This window comes from Fundulus heteroclitus, chromosome 16 (assembly GCF_011125445.2).
Source record: "Fundulus heteroclitus isolate FHET01 chromosome 16, MU-UCD_Fhet_4.1, whole genome shotgun sequence".
Classification (NCBI taxonomy): Eukaryota; Metazoa; Chordata; class Actinopteri; order Cyprinodontiformes; family Fundulidae; genus Fundulus; species Fundulus heteroclitus.
Genome location: NC_046376.1, coordinates 35,061,504 through 35,085,374, shown reverse-complemented (window position 1 = coordinate 35,085,374; position 23,871 = coordinate 35,061,504). Strand labels below are relative to the sequence as shown.

At 41.6% G+C, this 23,871-nt stretch overlaps 1 protein-coding gene across 3 annotated transcripts in view; it reads left to right on the top strand.

The window, feature by feature from the left end:
* LOC118556101 (putative oxidoreductase GLYR1) overlaps positions 1-23,871 on the top strand; it is an 84,896-nt gene that overhangs the window by 9,851 nt on the left and 51,174 nt on the right. The window contains exons 6-16 of one of the 3 annotated variants that reach the window (XR_004933012.1): positions 1,160-1,243; positions 3,940-3,993; positions 5,682-5,732; positions 5,810-5,883; positions 6,026-6,125; positions 7,148-7,258; positions 7,454-7,555; positions 7,654-7,816; positions 8,776-8,955; positions 9,159-9,283; positions 10,278-11,329. Coding sequence is in view for 2 of the 3 variants with exons in the window: in XM_012879551.3 (XP_012735005.1) it covers positions 1,160-1,243; positions 3,940-3,993; positions 5,682-5,732; positions 5,810-5,883; positions 6,026-6,125; positions 7,148-7,258; positions 7,454-7,555; positions 7,654-7,816; positions 8,776-8,955; positions 9,159-9,283; positions 10,278-10,352 (1,119 nt within the window). In the remaining variant the exon portion in view is untranslated. Of the gene's footprint in view, positions 1-1,159; positions 1,244-3,939; positions 3,994-5,681; positions 5,733-5,809; positions 5,884-6,025; positions 6,126-7,147; positions 7,259-7,453; positions 7,556-7,653; positions 7,817-8,775; positions 8,956-9,158; positions 9,284-10,277; positions 12,725-23,871 lie in introns of those variants that run through there. The other 2 variants (XM_012879551.3, XM_012879552.3) reach the window with 2 other exon arrangements.

Sequence of the window (23,871 nt, the reverse complement as noted above, 5' to 3'; positions counted from 1 at the left end):
TGTTCATCCCATGTCTGTCTAATCATAGAAATACGCTCATCTGTTAAATCGTGTGCCGATCATACGTCAAAAACAAATACACTAACTTTCCTATTCAGATTTTTACCACTGAACCCATTTGTACAGTCAGCAAGACGATTGGGGCGCAGGTTTAAGGTTTATGTATAGACTCTTTTGAGTTGGCGATCCCAGTTGATACCAAGCATGGAAGAAACCTCCAGCAGCAGCAGAACCAGGCTAAGTGTGAGCCTCTGACACGTCTGACTGGGGGTTTGAGAAGAATAAAATAAAAACTGTTTTAGGAGTACTTTCTATGTTAAAGAAAGGTAGAGTTGCAGTAGAATCTCTTAAGGCGTCTGTTCAGGTTGTGTTAAACAGCAGAAAGCTTTTCAACAACAGCTGAAGAGCATGATGGTTTTCTGTCAGGATGCTCACTTCTGTGCTGTTTGGTCCAAATCGGACTTGTGGTCAAACACATGTACAATCATTCCAGTATAAACTGCATTATCGATATGAAACTGTTCTGTATAGGATTGCTGCCAGTTAGGATTGTTGCACTTCTGTGTTTCTGTCTGAACCAACACAAACATTCTGCTTGCGCCAAAGAAATCTGGAAAAGTACAGCTTTATCTTTGGACAGTGTTTATTTGGCAGTAGGGTCCATTGAAATGCCTTAATTGTTTTTGGTGTATAAATCCAGTCAGCCATTTTCCAACAACTTTCAGATAAGAATCTTAGGAAATCTTTGTTTAGATTTAGGCATATATCCAGTCATTTTATTGAGATGCAATAATAAAATAAATCTTTGAATGTAGTTTAGGAGTTTTAGGCCATTTACAGTTTGTTGCATCTGGGCCACAGTCTTGTCACACCTTCCCATTACCTGGTGTGTGTAACTAATTTTAGTTTAGATGTCTACAGATCCTGGTTACAACAAGACCAGGTTTTCTTTAGCAGTGTTGAAGGGTCCCTCTCTTGGTGTCATGTAACTACGCAGAGAAGTTCTCTATTATTCCATCGGGTGTTGGATATTTCTGCCTTCCTTCCACATTCCTCTATAAATAAAAAAACATCCCCCTCTACAGCAAATATGGACCATTACCAATTCACCCTCTCCTTTTGATTTTAAAGGTGAACATGTGTCTTTTTCCTCCTTAAGGACTTAACTGATTCTGACCCCGAGCCGTCCGCTATTGAGAGGCTGGGGGCTGGACCTGGTTCAGGATTCAAATGGGAAAGCAGTGTAGGTGAACCCCTCCCTGCCTCCCCTTGCTATCAAGCCTGCCCTGCCTTGCTGTTTTTCTACCTGACCTTAACCCTAACTTCGGCTTTAAATCACCAACAACTGCAGACCTTTCCCTTCTGACCTGTTTGGTGCTGAGCTTTGACTGCTGATGCTGTTTGAGTGTTTGTTTGCACATGAGTTGGTCAGCGACTTTTAAAAGCCCCGCTCCAGGAACGGACAGAGGTTTGGGCAGTTCACCTAGAGCTAAAAATGCACATGCCAAAGTCTTGATTTCAGTATGAGGAGGTAAGGAGAACCAAGATGTCCCCTTAAGGCAGGGTTCCACCGGCTCGTAATGGCCGCGCACCGCACGGCTCCGCTCCCTTTTCAGTGTTTCAGGAGCAGTTTTTTTTTTTTCAGGTCCTGCTGAGGAGTAAGGCCAATGTGTGCTGGCCCCACTCTTCAGAGATTGGCCTCAGGGTGGAGAGGAATGAGAAGGTTTTTCTCTCAGGAAGTCCAGAAAACCTTAAGAGCGACACATTAATATCAAGGACCACTATGACCAGCGTGGGTCAAACCGAGATGTCATTGAATTATTTTCAAACCATGAGTCACGCCTGAAGGATAGAAAAAGAAAAAAGTCTTTTTATACCCGACTCGCTGTATCAGATCAGATCCGTGGATTTATCGCAGCTTTCTCTCATTTCACAATGAAGCTTTTAAGTGTCCATCCATCCTACTCATGAGGTACAAGACTTTAAAACTATTAATGTGTTCGTGCCTTGGCTAATATAAATCTAATATAAAGCTTTAACTTACCGGTTAATATGGGGCACTTAAAATCCTTAAATCTTCTCAAAAATTGATCGTATGCGTTATATGATCACCGTTGTGTTTACTGACTGTGTTACAATGCGCTCAAAAATCTGTTAAAATGTGTAAGTACGACTTTGGTAAGCAATGAAGCCGCTCTACTCAATGGACATTCAGAGAATTATGGTACACTGTGTCACTACTTGATCGCCCCGTGACAGGACCCCTGAGCAGTCTACAAGAATGCCTGACTGTAATGTCTAAACTAGAAGTGCATTCATGTAAGGCATCCCGCGCCTGGAGTACGAGCTAGCAACAATAAACCGAGTACGTTAATTCAATATAAGCAACTCCCAGAAAGCATCTCCCTCTTTTCCAGGCCAAAGAGGCTGGTGGAACCGCTAAAACGGGTGAAACTAATCCGAACAGGGAGGAGCTGAGTAGGGCGGGGATAACGGGCGGACCAGTGGAACCGTGCCTTTAGTAAAGGGTTGATGACCACTCTTTAGGAAGTAACTTTAAGCCACTTTCACCCAGGTGTGCAAGTGTGTGTAATGAAATGGTGAACCCCTAAAGTAGACTTTTCTTCTTCTTTTTTTTATGGAAAAAATTCTACAATGTATCAAACTGACAATATTTTCCCTCCATTAATGATACACTGTGGCCATCTCAGTCTTGACCAACTCTTGCTACTGTCTTGGTTATTGCTACAGTGAGTGTAGAGCAGAATACACCCATTTCCTAATTTCTGCTCAGTCTGAACAAAAACAACCATTTCCTCTTTGTGGAAAACATTGGCCAAAAGCTTCATTTTAGTCATCTTTTAGTCATTTTAGTAATATTTTTAAAGTAATTCATTGATTGATTGTATCCCATTTTAACTTTTGGCATTTGCTAAACCTACAACCCACTCCAGTTTGCAAAGTGTGAAATACAAATACAGCTCAGACAAATCTAAATGTCATGAAAAAATTCTATTTTTGTCACTCATTTAAGAAAGTGAAAATCCTATAGATTCATTGCATACAGATTAAAATATTTTTTATTTCTTGTAATTTTGATTATGGCTTCCAAAAAATAAAAATCCTGAATTTGCTAAATTAGGTTAATAGATAAGATGAATACAAAAAGGATATTTTAAACTGCAGGCTTCTGTAAATGTTTATATTCTGATGCCCCAATGCTTGGTTGGGAATCTTTTTACATAAATTACTGCATTAATGCGGCATGGCATAGCCAATCAGCCTGCTGTTCTGCTGAGGTGTTCAGGAAGCCCAGATTACTTTCATAGCTGCCTTCAGGTCATCTGCATCGTTGGTTCTGGTCTCTCATCTTCCTCTTGACAATCTTCCACAGATTCTCTGTGGTGTTCTGGTCAGGTTAGTTTTCTGGCCAATCACAGTAACATCATGCTCACTGAACCAGCTTTTGGTAGCTTTGGCAGTGTGGGGGTACAAAGCCCAGTGGGAAAATGAAATCAGCATCTCTATACAGCCTGTCAGCAGAAGGAAGCATGAGGAGCTCTAGAATCTTCCGGTAGATGGCTGCATTGACTTTGCACAGACAAAGCAGTGGAGCAGAACCATTTCCAAACAGGACTATAATAGTGGCCACATTGTAACCACAGCTGCACACTCAAACTTTCAACATTAAAAGTGTTGTTCCAAATGTTTCAAGGGTGGCTCCCATGTTATTACACACATCCTCACTCTTTCAGCTCAACTGTTTGCCTATTTGCTGAATTATTTGGAAGATAAATTAAGACATTTTTTCTGACATAAAGGAAATTAACAAAACCTCACTGTGGTTGCACTGATTTATGTTTTTGATCCATGTGCTTTCTCTGCTCAGTATTTTTCTCTATCCAAACACTTTCCCACTGAGCTCTTGTTGCCTTACAGCCTGTCAAGGATGACCCACATTTTCACCACTTCCTGCTGAGCCAGTCCGAAAAGGTAAGAAGAATTAAAGTGGCCCAGCTAACGCATTATGCGAACGTTTTGTTTTTCTATTTACCTCGCAAAGGTATGCATATCCCTTCAACCTTAGTTCTTGTTGCAATTTCATGTAACAGAACACAAAGTTGAATCAAATTGATGCACATATTTAACCTTTTTCACAAATAGGAAACGTACACACACACACACACATATACATGCATATCCTTGTTTTAATTACTTACTGAGTGCCTTGCCTTGACTTCCATTGATTTTCATTCATTTTCAACCCTTTCAATGGCCTGAACCTAAACTTAACAATTACCAGCCGAAACCTAATTGACAACTTTGTCCTAAACCTAACCTCTAGCCTTCCAGAAAGGACCATTAAAGGCCTCACATTACAATCAAGCCCTCACTTTGGTGGTAAATTACAGAAAATATGTTCTCACTCAGCTGCAGTACATGTGTGTGAGTGTGTGTGTGTATACACACACTCACACACACACTTATCTATGTAGGGTTGCGGTGGGGCTGGTGGACATCTACAACAGTGATTGGACAAAGGTGGGGTTAGACTGTCAGGCTTAATAAGATAGTAATAACTATAATAATATAGAAAAAGTGGGAGTGGTGGCCTAGCAGTTAGGAACCTGGGCGTTTGCGTCTTGGAGAGGCTGCAAAGGTTGACAATTTCAAACGGTCTGTCACTCTGGTCTCCTGAACGAGACCCTTGACCACAGATTGCTCCCTTTGTACCACTTTGTGTGGCAGCACATTCCTCCTTAAGAGATGAGTTAAACACAGAGACAAATTTCACTTTAGTGGTACTGTAAATGGAAATATTTATTTATTTTTAACAATCCATTCTAGTTGATAAATATTCTTTGTTTAAAACAAGAGGTCTCAAATTAAAGTCCTCGATGGTTGGTGTTCTGTAACTTTTAGACTGGTCCCTAGTCCAACACACCTGAATTTGATGTCCTATCATCCTTTTGATTTTTCCAACCAGGTACCAATAGATCCTCAGGCTGGTACTGGGTGCATTCTTGATACCAACATTGTAACTAAATCTGATGTCAAAGCATAACCCTGCCCCAGGACAAACTTAGTGGGAGAGGTCAAGAGACGCTGAAGGGCAGGGCTAAGTGTGGGATGAGCTGAGGGGGTTAAGCAGGGTTGTGGTCAGGACGAGGGAAAGTGACAGCTTAATTTGATTGCTTCAGGCCAGTAGCATAAAGAGAGTACCCTAAGGCCCCATTTATAGTTTATCTGCAAAAAAGTTGATACAGGGTTTGACATACCGGTAATCTTTAAACTAAAAACTGCTATAGGTCTCTGACCAACTTTGTCCTTCACCTTGGTGCGATAATCCCTGGTCCTTATGATGCTGCTTGTTTACCATTGTAAGTGTAACAGCTGTATTTACACTGCATTTAAATCACATGACTAAAACTGAATCATTAAATGACTGTTTAGTAATTGGGTTTTTACAAAAAATTATTTGGTTGCGCTGGAAAAGGGCTGAATGTGCATGCCACATTGTTTTTAGGCTTTATGGGATCAGTTGGGGGGGGGACTGAACAAACTTTTTATATGTAATAGTTGACCCAAAAACAAAGTTTACCTTTTATAACTAACTCTGTTCTGAATTTGACTTTACAGGTTAGCGTTTGTCCTCATCTTTTGCTTTTTATCCCCAACAGCCAGCTTCGTCAATGGAGCCAATTAGTAAGCGACTGAAAATCATTGAAGAGGTGAAGGAAGTAGTAAAGTTACTAAAACAAATAACATGTTTTTTACTGTGATATTGACAGAGGATTTAATTCTGCAGGTCACAGGTTCAACTTCTATCCAAGCAGCAGACAGCACAGCTATTAATGGCAGCATCACACCCACAGATAAAAGGTACGTTTTCACATTCACTGCAGGATTTCCAATCTGTAGGCCAAATGAATCATTTTATTTGGAAACTGCTCACATTTTTCATCCATATAGGGTAATGCGAGTGATTTTGTCTTATGTTCCCCACATGGGTTCTACTCTGCAGGATAGGCTTCCTGGGTCTAGGACTAATGGGTAGTGGCATCGTTTCCAACTTGTTGAAAATGGGTCATGTTGTCACCGTGTGGAATCGCACCGCAGAAAAGGTACTGTGATGAAACAGTCAGTGTTAGAGATGTTGGATGTTAAATTGTTGTTACAGCAAACAGGCTTAAATTGGAGGCAACCGATTTCGCTCAGTTCTTTCTGAAAACATTTCAACACCTATCCAGGAGTCTGTCAATTCTGGCTGCTGGATCTTGTGCTCAAGTTCCAGCAGCCAGACGTTATTTCAGGGTAACCATGGAAAACAGATGTTAAAGCCCAAGTTTGAATACTAAACTTAAACCTAACTTTAAATATATATTAGTAACTTAAGATATTTTCATGCTGCCATGGCAAAAACTTTGTAAAATATTAGGAGTGCAAATCTGACTTATTAAATGTTTTGTGCAGAATCAGAGTCCTGTTAATTGATCTTAGCTAACAAAGACTTATTGCAACAAGAAGTTGCTACATTCTGGTTTATCCTTGGGCTTGATACCTGAAGGTTCCATTTTAGTCTGTTCAAGCAATCCTATTCAAGTGTAAATGGCATGAAAATCTCCAGAAATCACACTGTTTAGGACAGAAACATCGTTTCCCAGAGATGAAAGCAAGAGAGCTCATTGACGATTTGTAACAATATGGACTGAAAGGCCACTTAGAAAGGAAGAAGCCATTAGTCCAAAAGCAACGTAAAAAGTTAAAGCAGTGTGCAAACACTCAGTGGGAAAGTCTGAAATAAAAGTCTAATGACCATGGTTGGTTTTGGAGGAAAAGGGAAAACTTTTAAGCCTGTATTAACCTTGTACACTTAAAAAAGCAAGTCTGCCAAATGCTGAGTTGTATCAAAACTTTTGACATTAAAGAAACATTTTAATATTCTCTAAATAATTCATTATTATCCATTATTCAGGAATTTAGAAAACAATAATAAAGTTGGCTAAAACAGGATTTAATGTCTGACTGCGAGGAAAAAGGCCTCATGGTGCTTTACATAAATATAATGCAGCACCTTTCATGGTAGTGGGCTTGTAGTGGTAAATAGTTCTGTTGGTGCTGATCTTTGCTCTCGGCTGTCTTGCAGTGTGACCTGTTCATCCAGGAGGGGGCCCGGTTAGGCCGGACTCCTGCAGAGGTGGCCTCCATGTGTGACATCACTTTCTCCTGCGTCTCAGACCCCAAGGCTGCCAGAGATGTGAGTATCTTCTCTACCACTGCAGAAGGCTTCATAGTATTTAGGCGGAGCTCCACAGCTAACTCTTTTAGCAGTAGTTGCACTCTACAGAAGCATCCTGTGTTGGCCAGCTTTCCAGAAACCTTCCATCCTGTTAAAGTCAGCAATGATTTAAAAGACTTTGTGTCTGACCATGGCTCGTCTGAACCTCTGCAGTTGGTGTTGGGACCCAGCGGCGTGCTCCAGGGAATCAGGCCAGGCAAATGCTATATAGAGATGTCCACTGTAGACCCAGAAACCATCACAGAGCTCTCACAGGTAACCGTTTATAAGATTGTGGCATTATATGTCCCATTTGGAGTTTTAGAAGCAATTATTATCGAGAGAAAGCTATGTTACGCATCTGTACGTTTTAGGTGATCACATCGCGGGGTGGCCGGTTCCTGGAGGCTCCAGTGGCAGGAAGCCAGCAGCTCTCCAACGACGGCATGCTGGTTATCCTGGCAGCTGGTGACAGGACGGTTTATGAGGACTGCAGCAGTTGCTTTCAGGCCATGGGCAAGACCTCCTTCTTCCTTGGTATGTAGGCTGCACCGTGTGCTCCCATCTGTTGGAGAACCTGTTGACAGGACAGCTATTGGTTATGCACACTACAAATCTAGCCTTTAAGACTGGCAAGAAAGAAGGCCATTGTTAAAAGGAAGTCATAAGTAATCCTGTTTGCCACAGGCCATGTAAGGAACACAGTAGACATATGGAAGGTGATGCGAGTAGACAAGACCTTAAAAAATGTCAGCGCGCTACCTGCCTATTAGGAAATAATAGCCCAAGAGCTCTCAGGCTCCCTCTGGTTGATGAATGTCTGCCTGGTGAGGAGTGGTATAATAGACCAAGAGATGCCCTCACACATATACAGAAAACCACCAAAATACAAGAATTTAGTAACAAATTGGTTTCACTTCCAGTTAAAATACTTTAGTCATCAAACTCTAAGATAGTAACATTCAGGTAAACTACTGAGCAAAAAGAAAACCAAAGAAGGAAAATAAAAATCTTTTGTCCTTTCAAGCTTGTACGTCCAATGAGATATGTCCTCTGCATTTAACCCATCCGTGGATATTGTAGTAAGGCACAGCAGCTCGGTGAACAGAGCAAGATGTGCAACAACCAAGGCTGTGGTTAGCATCAGCAGCCGAAGAGTTGAGCGCGTCTGTGGAAGCGGGTTAGTAACCCAGGGGGAAAAGGAAGCAGAAAATCCTATAAATGGTAGAAGAAGCATATCCTGGTGTTACATTGGCTGGATGGATACATGCAAATGCTCACAATTCTTATTGGTTTTTGTCTGGAAAATGGAAAATCACACATCATTTCCTCCCACTTGACAATTATGCACTACTTTAATTAGATCTGTCACATAAATCCTAATGCGATAGAGTAAAATGTGTGGTTGTGCTGTGGCAAAATATCCTATATAGAGTCTTCAGAGTATAAATCCTTCTGTGTGGGAGTTAAAACCATGTGGCTTCGTGTATCTCTAGGTGAAGCAGGCAATGCAGCGAGGATGATGCTCATCCTCAACATGGTCCAGGGCAGTTTCATGGCCACCATTGCAGAGGGACTGACTCTCGCTCAGGCCACCGGCCAGTCGCAGCAGACCTTCCTGGACATCCTGTGCCAGGGCCAGATGGCGAGCACCTTTGTGGACCAGAAATGTCAGAGTAAGTCTCTATGAAGGGACTCTGATTCTGAAGCATCTTTCCATGTGGAATAATGGATTTTCATTGTTAATGGCTGTAACATTTGTTGTTGTTTTTAACTCTGCTTGAAAAAGGGCTTTAATGATCTCCCAACATTTGAAAGCATATTTACTGCCCTTGATATTCAGTCAGACACAGCACAAGTGTTTTTCTGTTTCTTGCAGACATTTTGCAAGGCAACTTTAAACCAGATTACTATTTGAAACACATTCAGAAGGACCTGAGGCTAGCCATCTCTATGGGTGACATGGCCAACCATCCGACTCCAATGGCTGCAGCAGCCAATGAGGTACTCCTGTGGTGTTTAACAGCTGTATTGTTTAAATCAGTATATCAATAAGAATTGAATTCATTTCAGTTATTAGACTCAAGAAGTGAAATTCGTAAGTTATATAGATTCATTCTACAGTTATCTATTTCAGTGTTTTTTTCCCTGTTTATTTTGATGATTATTGCTGAAATGAAATCCCAAAATCAGAATATTACAAGATGTACATATTTACCAGACCAAACAGCACATCAGAACCATTTTACCTGGGCTAAGGAGAACAAGAACTGAACCATTGCTTAGGGATCGCTTACTATGTCATCTGCTGGTTCTGGTCCACTGGGTTTTCTGAAGTCCAGAGTCAACTCGGACATCTCTCAGGACCTTTTTAGAGTTTCTCAGGTTTGATCAAGCTGCTAATTTCATCTTCCAGCAGGACCTGGTACCAGCACCAGCCCACACTGCTAAAGGTACCAAGAGCTGGTCCAATGACCTTGGTCTTACTGGGCATGATTAGACAACAAATCGGCCTGACCAGAACCCCATAGAAGGGTCTATGGGGGGTCAAGAGGAAGATGAGATTTTTTAAAGCAAGCTAGACTTCCAGAACACCTCAGCAGAACCACAGGCTGCTCGCCTTCATGCCATGCCGCACTGATCCAGTAATTACCCTAAGTACTGGGTACAGCACAAACTTTTATAACCTTTAAGTTAAAGATCCTCTATTGGTCTGAATTTTGGGTTTTGATTATCTGTAAGCAGAATCATCTACATAAACAGAAGTAAACACTTGAGACCTTTCAGCCTGTGGGGATTGAATCTGTAGGAGTTTCCCTTTTTAATGTAATTACCCAAGGGTTAAACGTTGCATTGATAATTTTAATTTAAATCGATGCACTTTAACTTGGTGGTACTTTAGATGGGCCTGAAGGAAAAATAATGAATGAAATGTTTATTCTGCTCAGATAAATGGTTTCTAGCCATGTGCATGACCTTTCCACTGTTCCACCTGCAGGTTTACAAGAGGGCTAAAGCACTGGACCAGTCAGACAATGATATCTCTGCAGTCTACAGAGCCTACATTCACTAGAGCGAGAGGTGACCTATCCTCTGGACCACGCAGTTATTAATCATTTATCTCTTCTTTGTCATCTAATGAGTTTTTGTTTTAAATTCTAGTGGTTTTATTTCATTTTGCCCCAGTACCAGCCTCATTGTTTGCCCCATTACAGCCCAGGTCTGGCATTTTGGCTTTTTCTTTCTTAAAATGGCAACCTCGACCATCGACTGTACTGGGAGAATAAACCATTGTCATAATGCTCCAGAATGAGGTTCTACTGCCCTGCAGCAGCAGTCCTGGTTTCAAACACCATGGTCGATGAAGCATGCCGTCTAGAAGGATTTAGCGGTCCAGTCCCACTGTGGGGCTAGAGGTGTTGCTGTCATGTTTTGTGCACACATAAAACTAAACATTGTTTTCCCCATGTGTGCATTTTAAGCATAAACTGGGCTTTTTTTCCCCCTTTTCCCGTCATTAAATTCGTAACAGAAACCACCAAGAACATGCCACTGCATTGCCTTAATATTGAAACCCTTCAAGTATTTCAATTCTAGATGTATTTATTTCTGTTCCTCTGTCGGTCTTCTTGGTGCAGCACGGTCATGACTCCCTCCTGAATGACAGAATCCTTGTTTCTTATCAGTGGGTGTGATCTCTAAGGACAGAGCAGCAGACGTGTTGAGGCCTTAAACTGCAGGATAAGCTACTGGAGTTCCACATACTAAATTGTTGGGTCTTTTGGGTTTGTTTAAGAAGGTGAATCCAGTTAGTGATTTGTGTTTTTAAAGGATATTTATTAATAAGTCCCAGTGTTGGTAATGTGTTTGGGAGTTGTTTTTTTTGTTTCTTTGTTTTTAAGTTGTGGGAGAGTATTAATTCGGCTGAGAAGTTTAGGTGGGATTCAACAACCGTTAATCAAATCCTTTCTTTAAGATATTTTTATTTCAGTCTTGACCTGATTCTTGATGGAACGTAATCTGTTACACAGTTCACCGGTTAGATGGCTTGTTACATTCTTCATTTACGCACTCAGGCTCCAAAATGAAGTGAGGGACAGCTGTGGTTATGATGAATAATTCCTCCTCTGCACCAATTTAAAAAAAAAAAAAAAAAACACAGAGCCGCGGCGTTGTCACATGTCGCATAAACTCAGCTTCGTGCTGCAGTTGATACTTTGGGCCTTGTGCACAACATTTGAAGCATGAAATGTGACATAATGGCTAAAGCAAAGCAGTAACTGCTTCTGCTATTACTGCTGAGCAGATTAATTATTCGGGTTGTTAAGCTGTCAAGTTCATTTCCCACAATCTTTTTTCTTCCCTTTAAGACTTTTTATTAAAGGACTTGATCTGTGGTCACAGTTCTTCAGCTTTCAAATACCGCGCTCTCCACATTTAGCAGTATCTTTTATTGCAGTAGTAGAAGAATTCAACCTTTTGATTTAATTATTTGGAATGAAAAAAGGTACAGATTGAGATATTTCTTAGTTTTTACAAAATCACAGGGGCTAGAATTATAGTCACCCTTAAAAATTCTAATAAAATAAATCATTTTGAAATCTATACTTTAAAAAAGTTGATCAATGTTTCTAATAACTATGAACGTTTCATGACTTCTGTTTCCTGGCTTGTAAATGTTTATTATTTTAAATCAAAGACCCACTTTTTTGAGCGACTCTTCAAAATGGAAAAGACAAGAGAACATAGCATTGAAGTAAACGAGCAAATGTCCCAGTTATTGATTCAAAAAGAAGAGAACGATTTTGGAAGCAGGGATGTGGTTGTTTTGTGAACATGCTGTAGGAGCAAGCTGTCCTTTTTGTCTTTTAGCTCGGATGAAATGACCTGAACAATCACTGCTCTGATTGGATAAGTGGCCACCAGAAGACCTCAGCATTTTTCTTAATTTACACTTTCCTCAGTTTAAAGTAGAAAGGAATTGGTTTCTTTTCAAATTGACCTCCTTAGTTGTGTATTAGGAAATACAGTGTTTTATTGAGAAAAACTTCTTGTTTGCCATGGTAAATATTTTATTTTAGTTTTTCAGACACTTGAGGGTGAAAACCTGTTTTTAGAAGACAGTTGTAAATAGCACACGAGGCTACGTAGGGTTCCTTTTGTATTTACAGTAACCTGAATTAATGAGAACTACTTTTTGTTTTGGACTCTGCCGAACGACTAACATCTATTACTTGATACTGTAGATGGTGTCGTTCCACTGTAAATGGTTTATAAATATGTGGCTTCTACAGTCTGGCCTATTGCATTGAAATCATAAGGATTTGGATCCCATCAGTAAAGAGAGGATGCAACTTTGGTTTTGGGGGTTATTTATGATTCTGTGTATGTAGAAATACCAAGAATTTTTGTGCTGTTTAATAAATCCTCTCCTGATTACTGACATTGTTACTGTTTTTTTTTTTCTCCATAAATAAATAACATGTTGGCTTTCATAGCAATTTATCAGGATTGTGGTGTAAATGTAAGTAGAGACTTTATGATGGTTACAAAGTGATATAACTACACCACCACTGTCTGTGTGGAAAAGGTTGAAGCACCTTAAAAGGCAAAGCCCTGATGTTGCATCTTCTGTCTGGCCTGGTCAGTCTCACATTGTGGAAACAACTTTGGCCCATTCTTTAGAAGGTTGCTTCATTTGTTTTTGCCATTTGTATGTGAACAGCTTATTCAAGGTCCTAACACAACGTTTCAGTCCAAGACCTGAACTTTGGGTCATCCACCCACACTATGCTTTTAGAGTTGACCCATGTATTAATTCATTATACAGCATGACTTGAGCATAAGCTGTTGGACTGAAGGTCTCGCATTTTACTCTGAAATACTTTAATATATGATAGTTAATGATCACCCACTAGTGAGGAAGTCAGTCTAGCGCATAGACATGGTTCACTAAATACCAGTATACACTCACCGGCCACTTTATTAGGTACACCTGTCCAACTGCTCGTTAACACTTAATTTCTAAGCAGCCAATCACATGGCGGCAGCTCAGTGCATTTAGGCATGTAGACATGGTCAAGAGAATCTCCTGCAGTTCAAACCGAGCATCAGTATGGGGAAGAAAGGTGATTTGAGTGACTTTGAACGTGGCATGATTGTTGGTGCCAGAAGGGCTGGTCTGAGTATTTCAGAAACTGCTAATCTACTGGGATTTTCACGCACAACCATCTCTAGGGTTTACAGAGAATGGTCCGAAAAAGAAAAAACATCCAGTGAGCGGCAGTTCTGTGGGCGGAAATGCCTTGTTGATGCCAGAGGCCAGAGGAGAATGGCCAGACTGGTTCGAGCTGATAGAAGGGCAACAGTGACTCAAATAACCACCCGTTACAACCAAGGTGGGCCGAAGAGCATCTCTGAACGCACAGTACGTCGAACTTTGAGGCAGATGGGCTACAGCAGCAGAAGACCACATCGGGTGCCACTCCTTTCAGCTAAGAACAGGAAACTGAGGCTACAATTTGCACAAGCTCATCGATATTGGACAATAGAAGATTGGAAAAACGTTGCCTGGTCTGATGAGTCTCGATTTCTGCTGCGACATTCGGATGGTAGGGTCAGAATTTGGCGTCTACAACATGAAAGCATGGATCCATCCTGCCTTGTATCAACGGTTCAGGCTGGTGGTGGTGGTGTCATGGTGTGGGGAATATTTTCTTGGCACTCTTTGGGCCCCTTGGTACCAATTGAGCATCGTTGCAACGCCACAGCCTACCTGAGTATTGTTGCTGACCATGTCCATCCCTTTATGACCACAATGTACCCAACCCATGATGGCTACTTTCAGCAGGATAATGCGCCATGTCATAAAGCTGGAATCATCTCAGACTGGTTTCTTGAACATGACAATGAGTTCGCTGTACTCAAATGGCCTCCACAGTCACCAGATCTCAATCCAATAGAGCATCTTTGGGATGTGGTGGAACGGGAGATTCGCATCATGGATGTGCAGCCGACAAATCTGCGGCAACTGTGTGATGCCATCATGTCAATATGGACCAAACTCCCTGAGGAATGCTTCCAGCACCTTGTTGAATCTATGCCACGAAGAATTGAGGCAGTTCTGAAGGCAAAAGGGGGTCCAACCCGTTACTAGGATGGGGTACCTAATAAAGTGGCCGGTGAGTGTATATGCAAGTACAACTTGAAAAAAAGAATATTAAGTAAAAGTTTAATAGTTTTGTGACTCATTTCAAAAAGTTTAACTCCTATAGATTATCACAATTAAATATTTCTAGTATTTTAATTTGATGATTAATCCATTAATTCCACATCATGGTGTACACAATTGCTTGGAAGGCTGCTGACATGCCAGGTGTCTAAGAGACGGTCATTAATACAGGTCACATAATTAGACTATCATGGGGAAAAAAATGTTCTTCATAATTCCATTTAAAAAGTGAAACTTGTATATTTATTCATTACGCACTGATATATTTGAGGTCTTTATTTCTTTTAATTGTGATGATTATAACTGAAAACTAATGAAAACCCCAAATTCAGAAAATTAGAATATCGTGAAACGGTCCAATATTGGACCTTTTCACCTGGTGCCACACTCTAATCAGCTAAGTACTCCAACCACCAGTAAAGGCCTTTAAATGGTCCCAGTCCATTGTGGGCTTCACAATCATGGGGAAGACTGCTGACTTCACAGTTGTCCAAATGACAATCATTGACACCTTGCATATGGAGGGCAAGACACAGAAGGTCATTGCTAAAGAGGCTGGCTGTTCCTTTGGAAACCAAGGTCCCAGAGTCTGGAGGCACACGTTGCTTGAGGTCCAGTGTAAAGTTTCCACAGTCAATGATAGTGTGGAGTGCCATATCATCTGCTGCTGTTGGTCCACTTTGTTTTCTGAGGTCAAATCTGATGTTTTAGAGCACTTCATGCTCCCTGTTGCTGACCAACTTTATGGAGATGCAGATTTAATTTTCCAACAGGGTTTGGTTCATGCACACAGAGTCAAAGCTACTAGTACCTGGCTTAAGGACCACAGTATCCTTGTTCTTGGTTGACCAGCAAACTCGCCTGACCTTAACCCCATAGACAATATCTGGGTTATTGTGAAGAGGAAGATGCGATACACCAAACTAACGATGCAGAAGAGCTGAAGGCAACTATCAGAGCAACCTGGGCTCTCATAACACCTGAGCAGCGCCACAGACGGATGGGCTCCCTGCCATGCTGCATAATTGCAGTAATCTTAGGAAAAGGAGCCCCAACTAAGTATTGAGAGCTGTACATCCTCATACTTTTCATGTTCTTGCTTTTCAGTTGGCCAACTTTTTTGGAAATCCTTTTTTGGTATTGGTCTTGAGTAATATTCAAATATTCTGATGTACTGAATTTGAGGTTTTCATTAGTTGTCCGTTATAATCATCAAAATTAAAAGAAATAAACACTTGAAAAATCAGTCTGTGTGTAATGAATGAATATAATATTCAAGTTTAACTTTTTGAATTGAATTACTGAAAAAAGTCTACTTATTCATGATATTCTAATTAAATGACCAGAACCTGTACATTGAGATTTCAATATAGCTTTTTTGAACACGGACAGTGCAAAAACAATTACCGATTTTATTGATGTAATGTCCAGTAGAAGTTATTACTTAACCAGCCTGATTCACTATAGTGGTATATAGACTGAACTTATACAGCCCTCTTCCAGTCATATTGACCACTCAAAACACTTACTATAGCCACATTCACCTAATCACACTCACTAATGCGTACCATTTATATACCGATAGGCAACTTCACTAGTTTACTAGTGCTACTTTAATTGATAATGTTTACTTATATTTACAAATTAAATTAAAAAAGCTAGACTGGCGACCTGCCCAGGGTGTACCCCGCCTCTAGCCCAGTGAATGCTGGAGATAGGTACCAGCAACCCCCGCGACCCCATGAGGGATTAAGCGGATTAGAAAATGGATGGATGGATGGATTAAAAAAGCTATTACTGGTGAGGTACCAAGATGATATATGTGATCATTTGTCAATATCTATGGTAAATCAAAGTAAAAGGAAAAAAACTAAGGAAGTTAATCAAAAAAAGCATTTTTGAATGAGGTAAGATGAGACGAAAATCTAATGATCTGTTAAAGGAAAACAGGAGCAGGGTACAGTGTGTTGTAGGAAATAACTGATTCACTTATTAAATAAAAGGAAACAGTGATTGGATCAAATTATAGCACTTTATTGAGAAGCAGAGCAAAAATAATTCACAAAAGTTTTTTTGTTTTAAACAACAAGGCAGTACAATTTCAAAAGTATGACTGTGCATCCGCAAAGCTTGAAGTCCATGGTGAAGTTTCCAGAGTCATTGACGGTTTGGGCTGCCATATCATCTGCAACGCTGCTATCAAAGCAACCTGGGCTTCCTGAACACCCCAGCAGAACCACGAGGGGATGCTCCTGAAACACAACAAGGACACCATCCCCGCTGGCCTGGACAGCCTGCTGTTTGCCTACAGTGAGAATCCCTCCACAGAGGATGCTGTCTCGTTAGCACTTCATTCAGCTCTGACTCATCTGCAGCATCCCAACACCTATGTTAGGATGCTCTTCATGAACGTCAGCTCAGCCTTCAACACTGTGCTCCCAGACATTCTGCCTCTGAAGCTCCACAACATGGGACTATCCACACCTCTCTGCTCCTAGATCAGTGACTTCCTCACCAACAGGCCCCAGATGGGGAGGATAGGGAAACACATCTGCTCACTGATCCTAAACACAGGAACACCACAGGGCTGTGTTCTTAGCCCTGCTCCATTCATCCTCTTCACCCAGGACTGTTCTGCTGTCCATCCCACAAACAGGGTAGTGAAGTTTGTGGACGACACTAATGTGGTGGGTCTCATCTCCATCAATGAGACCCACTACAGAGATGAGGTCTGCAATCTGACACAGCAGTGCGCCAAGAACACAGTAAGACCAAGGAGGTCAAAGTGGACTGCAGGAGGACCAGGAAGACTGAACACGCTGCTCTCTGAATACAGGGGGAGTGTGCGGACAGAATAAAGGTCCTGAGGATCATCAAAGCTTTGAGGGATTAATTCATACAGCACAGTAATTCATATTGATCATATCATTCAAAAAGGACCGATATCAGACTTTCGGACCTCTGTATGAATCTTAGCAGACCCTAAAGACTATTTTGGACGCTCAAGCTTCTCAGGAAATGTGTTTGGCCAGTGCAGCCAACTGACTTCATTTATATATATTAAAAAGGGGGTGAAAATACTATGTCTGTCATGCCTGCCTGTATATATTATTTGTATACATCCTATCGTGTGCCGAATGTAAAAAATGTAACGAAAAGCAATTCACTGTGGGTACATTCAGCACCCCATAACATGCTGAGCTGGTGTCTGTCTCAAAAAACAAAAGTGTCACGGTGGTGACAATAAAGATTCTTGATTCAGGAAGAGCAGTGTGGTTTTCGTCCTGGCCGTGGAACACTGGACCAGCTCTACACCCTCAGCAGGATTCTGGAGGGGGCATGGGAGTTTGCCCAACCAGTCTACATGTGTTTTGTGGATCTGGAGAAGGCATTCCACCGTGTCCCTCAAGGGATCCTGTGGGGGGTACTCCGGGAGTATGGAGTACCGGGCCCTTTAATAAGGGCTGTCAGGTCTCTGCATGGCCGGTGTCAGAGTCTGGTCTGCATTGCTGGCAGTAAGTCGGACTCGTTTCCGGTGAGAGTTGGACTCCGCCAAGGTTGCCCTTTGTCACCGATTCTGTTCATAACTTTTATGGACAGAATTTCTAGGCGCAGCCAAGGTGTTGAGGGGATCCGTTTTGGTGGCCTTAGGATTGCGTCTCTGCTATTCGTGGATGACGTGGTCCTATTGGCTTCATCAGGGCGTGATCTACAGCTCTCACTGGAGCGGTTCGCAGCCGAAAACGAAGCGGCCGGGATGAAAATCAGTGCCTCCAAATCCGAGACCATGGTCTTGAACCGGAAAAGGGTAGAGTGCCTTCTCCGGGTTGGGGGGGATGTGCTGCCCCTAGTGGAGGAGTTCAAGTATCTTGAGGTCTTCTTCACGAATGAGGGGAATATGGAGCGGGAGATCGACAGGCAGATTGGTGCAGCGTCTGCTGTGAAGCGGGCGCTGTACCGGTCCATTGTGGTGAAGAGAGAGCTGAGCCAAAAGGCGAAGCTCTCGATTTACCGGTCGATCTACGTTCCTACCCTCATCTATGGTCACAAGCTTTGGGTCGTGACCAAAAGAACGAGATCCCGGAAACAAGCGGCCAAAATGAGTTTCCTCCGTAGTGTGTCTGGGCTCTCCCTTAGAGATAGGGTGAGGAGCTCAGTCATCCGGGGAGGACTCAGAGTAGAGCCGCTGCTCCTCCACGTCGAGAGGAGCCAGTTGAGGTGGCTCGGGCATCTGGTTAGGATGCCTCTTGGACGCCTCCCTGGTGAGGTGTTCCGGGCACGTCCCACCGGGAGAAGGCCCAAGGGAAGACCCAGGACACGCTGGAGGGACTATGTCTCCCGGCTGGCCTGGGTACGCCTTGGGATTCCCCCGGAGGAGCTGGCCCAAGTGGCTGGGGAGAGGGACGTCTGGGCCTCCCTACTGAAGCTGCTACCCCCGCGACCCGACCCCGGATAAGCGGAAGACAATGGATGGATGGACGGGCGGACGTTACATTGATGCACTAATTCTTCCTAAAGGACCAACAAAGTACTGACTGAGTGCATAGAAACCTGACATTTCTGTTGAAAACATGATTTTCTATTCTCCTTTGTGATAATTCTTTATATATTAATATTCCTTTGTATTTTTTGAGACATGAAAATTACAAAATTAAAAGAAATAAAGGCTTGAAATATTTCATTCTATCTGTAATTAATCTATATGATACTGCAGATTAGTTTCACTTTCTGAAATGAGTGGCAAAACAACTCCCAATATTCTAGAAGCTGTGCTACTGAACTGAGCTTTGAGCAGTTCAGTAGCTGCATACCAAGCCCAGATCATCAGTCATTCTCTGAGGAAAGCTGTCCATTTGGTCCTGTCAAAAGAAATTTGTTCCAGGAGTCTTGGGGTTTAGTGTAACTTGAGAATACCAACGGCATGCTGCATCTGTTTTTAGAGATAGGGTTTCTCCTGCAACTGTGGGTCTGCTATATTAGCTCTGTGACAAAATTGTATGAGTTTGGAGTGTGCGTGGTGGAAAAATCTAAACTACAATATAAACAGCTCTGTACCAGTAAAGGTTCCAAAGAGAAACATTTTTATGAAGACCATTTGCTTCAGGTTTGTTATCCACTACAGAATATATCACCTATAGGGTCCTTGCAACTCAAATGCTTCAGAATCTATGTTGAAATCTGTCAAAGGTGACCAGTCCACCACAGTGTTTCCCAACACCAAGTGACCAGCTTCTATCACACAAAGCAGATCTGGCAGGTTCTGTGCTTTTAAACAAATGTGTATTTGTGAGATCCTGCAGTGGTATGCATGCTCACTTCCCAGCTGTACTTTGATGTTCACATTTTAGTGAAACCCCATACCACTGGATGTGTTTATGGAAGGATAAGTCCATTTGTGAGCTTTTATGTGTACCACTAAATGTCTCAAGCAGTGACGGGCAGAATAATGCATCTACAAAATGTCTAATGTAGGCAATATAAAATGAGCCACGGATAGAGACAACTAAATTGTACACGTAGAGAGCATTTTAGTTTGCAGCTATTTTGTTGAAATGTGGCTCCAAACAGAGACCACACTCCTTTACACCATCGATTCTCTGATGACCTGCGATAAAATGTAACATGTCATCTGAACTTTGCATAGTGGGGTTTGTTTGTGTGTGAGTGGGCGGGGTTTACCAAATTAGGTTTGGTAGGTGGAGCCATCTTAACAGCAAGTGTGTGACCAGTATAATGATGCGTTCGCACGGATCACGTAAAGACCAAAACTTATTTATTTTGTCATGAACTGGGCGACATAAAATTTCAGATTCAAGAATCAGCACGCGCAAAATGTTTTAGACAACCTAAACTGTAAAACTTGGATGTATTTTAAGATAGGGGAAAAATATGACCTGCACACGCACAATGGTAGATTTCTTAAGCATCCTGTTTTTTTGTTGTAAATTAGGTTTTGTATTTATAGGATTTTCATGAACGCCTATTAAGTTAAATTTGTTACTTTGTACAATAGAGTTTTTATGTCTTACTTTCCTCAAAAAATTCTCTTTACTTTCATTGGCATCATAATTTCCGATGGTTTTGAAGGCAACAGATCCTCCGCTAAGCTAGTGGGCTGCAAAAACACCTTCATCTCTCAGAGAAAGGACGGTGTCGTTAAACTCGTCTTGGATTTGCCTCTAAACGGCAGAAAAATGCTCCACCCGCAGAGATCCCTGTCCGAGCTGCCGAAGATGTCCGCTGCCAGTCAGGTGGAAAGAGCCGTGCTGGTAAGCGCCTCCAGCTGGGCAGACCTGCTGAATTAGACGGCTAGCTGTCTCGCCCTGACTCCTGACCCACCCGATAATATGTCGCTTTGGGACGTTTTGCTGTTAAGTTCTTGGTCAGAATAGCGCGAGGCCAGCCTGAATTTTCTGAGGCGCGAGGGGAGCAGGAGCTCGCGCTCGACGCGCTGTCACCGAAGTCCGCAGGCCCGCGCGGTAACAGAGCATCACTGGACATGGAGGCCAGTCCAAAACTGAATGAGACAAATACATAAAAAAAAAAACACATCAAATGCAGCTCAGGTGTTCTGCTTTTATTTTGAAGGAGCAAACTCATGTTAATGAAACGAGACGACCTTGGAAGGCCAAACTAGACACGGCTGTGTGAACATCTGTTCCTTCCCATGGTTCTAAAATGAGATCAGTAGAATCTCAATAGCAAAAGGTGACATACCAACGAGGAACCAGTTCGTTTTGTTTTACTGTGCCTATTCCCACCCGTGGAACTGTTCCACATTTTGTCTCACTAGAACCACAGACTAAAGTGTGTTTTATTGGGGCTGTGTGGGGAGATGAACACAAAGAGCAGAGTTTAGTAGGGGAAGGAACCTCTGCCTGCTTTGCACATTCAGAGATTGAATGCAGAGCGTCTGTGGACATCACTTTTTAACAGATTGCCTGTTGGATTTAGGTATGGACTTTGACTTGGCCATTCAAACAGAGGAATCTGCTTGATCTAAACCAGGGGTGTCCAAACCTTTTGGCATGTGAGCCAAAAGTACCTGAGGGCTAAAAAATGAGTAAAAATAAATAAATTACAGATTCTTTTTTATTTTTAACCTCTATAAAATATGACCATTTTAGATACAAACATTAACCAGATTTTCTTTTGGAGAGGGATCTTTGTCTATCTTTGTCGACCCGAAGTTAAAAAAGGGTTTTGCTCATTTTGCCTTATTAAAACATGGTCATCCAGTTTACAAATTATTTTTGACTTGACTGACAAAAACTGAATTACTTTTGGTTTAGCAATATAAGAACAAAATTTGGTTCAGTGTTTCTTTAAAAACACTAAGTGTATTTAGCTAATTTTAATAAAAGCTGATTTGAATACACAAGTCGATATTTGTGGTCCTATTTACTATGAAATTAAAGAAAATGTAAACAAATAAAATAAAAAAAACACGTCCTTTGTGTTGCACCTATCATTTTCAATTGTGAGATTTTAACCTGTCTGTAATAATTTTTTTTAAATCTGTACCAGCCACCTGTGGACTAAATCTTTCTTAAAATGCAGTTGGCATTTTAAGAAAGATACCAACTGCATCCAGTCCAGTGGCCGGTGTAGGTACCAGATCGACTCGGGTGGTCAGATCGACTCGGGTCCTGCACCTTCTGATGACGCCACTATACATGATTGGTTTAACGTTTGCATAATTACGCAAAACATTGTGATTGGTCTGGACAACTTACTAAAGTAATTATAGCGGGTGTAGGTTTTATTCGAGAGCGGGATTGTGGTTTGTAAATTTTACGAAGAAATTCTCCATGGTCCCTGGGCATCCCGATGACGTCACATTATGGCAACACCACTCAAACAAACTACATCGAGCACGCGGTCTGCATTTGTAATGAATCAATTTCAGTTAATTTAGCGGTTTCTTTTTTCTCAAAAGATTCAGGCTTAAAGATGAACATAGAAAAATGTGAAATCTTAGCAATTCAAAATAATCAACCCACTTTAATTGATATAAATGAGGTAAAATATTTAGGTATAATGATTAACAAGGACCACACTGAAAATGACAGAACAAATATTCAAGCCATTTTACAAAAAATCAACAAATATTTGACAGTTGCTCTTTTCGAAGAAAAGAGCAACTGTTTTTTATTATTCATCTGGAATAATAAAAAACGTGATCAGAAAAGCGACATAGTAATATCGGTAGAAAAAGGAGGAATAAACGTTATTGATTTTAAAGTGATGAATGCCGTGATAAAATTAAAATGGCTGCAGACTTTTATTAAAATTGAAAAGAGTTCATGGTTTAGTTTCCCTTCACAACTTTCTTTTTTTTTAAATTGGAGGAAGGAAATTTCTCTTAAGATGTAACTTTGATCCTGAAAAATTACCGATTAAATTGTCAGACTACCACAGAAGCATTCCAAAATGATGTTAAAAGTTTTCATGCCTCGATTAAGTTACAGGAACATAACCGTAAATTAAAAACAATCGATTTGTAACAAATGGAGACCGCGAGCGTAATGTAGTTTGTTTGAGTGGAGTTGCCATATTGTGACAAGCGCAGGCCCCCCGAGCCAATCTGACCACCCGAGTCGATCTGGTACATGGCCCCCGGGACGCAGTTTGGACATGCCTGATCTAAACCATTCTACTGTAGCCCTGGCTGTACGTTCAGGGTCACTGTCGTGATAGAAGGTGATGCTCCTCCACGGACTAAAAGAAGCTCAGTGTTTGCTGGGTGGGAGGATGGCCCCGGAGGACGATGCAGCACCACCACCAAGTTTTATCATGGAGATGCCATGTCCAAGATTATGTCTAATCTTAGTTTTTTTTGCAGCATGTAGGTTTTAATAGTAGGTCTGCAGGTGGTCCATCCTCTCTCCGTGTTCAGATGATGCATGAACAGAGAGCTATGGGAGATGTTCAAAGCTCGGGATGTTGTTGTAGAACTTAACCCTCCTGTAAACGTTCTCCCTGACCTGTCTGCTGGGTTCCCTGGTCTTAATGATTTATGTGAAAATAGTGAAGACTATTACTAATTTTTCCTTGACTTCACAGTTATGCACTACTTTGTGTTTGTCCTGAGGTTTGCAGTTAAAATATAACAAAATGTAAAAAGTTCCAAGGGATCAACACTTTTGTAAGGCTGTGTAAGTAGCATCCCGGTGCTTGTACGGACTCTGGCTGGTCACTGTGTTTCTCATGTGTTTGTTAGGAGGAGGAGTTTACTGGCTGCTGAAAGGAAGTGCATGCTGTCCTGAACACTCCAAGGATTCTCAAGGTAAGAGAGGAGCTTAGCGCGAGGCACTCAGACAATATCAATACCTATTGTGACAACAGAAAATGTCAATAA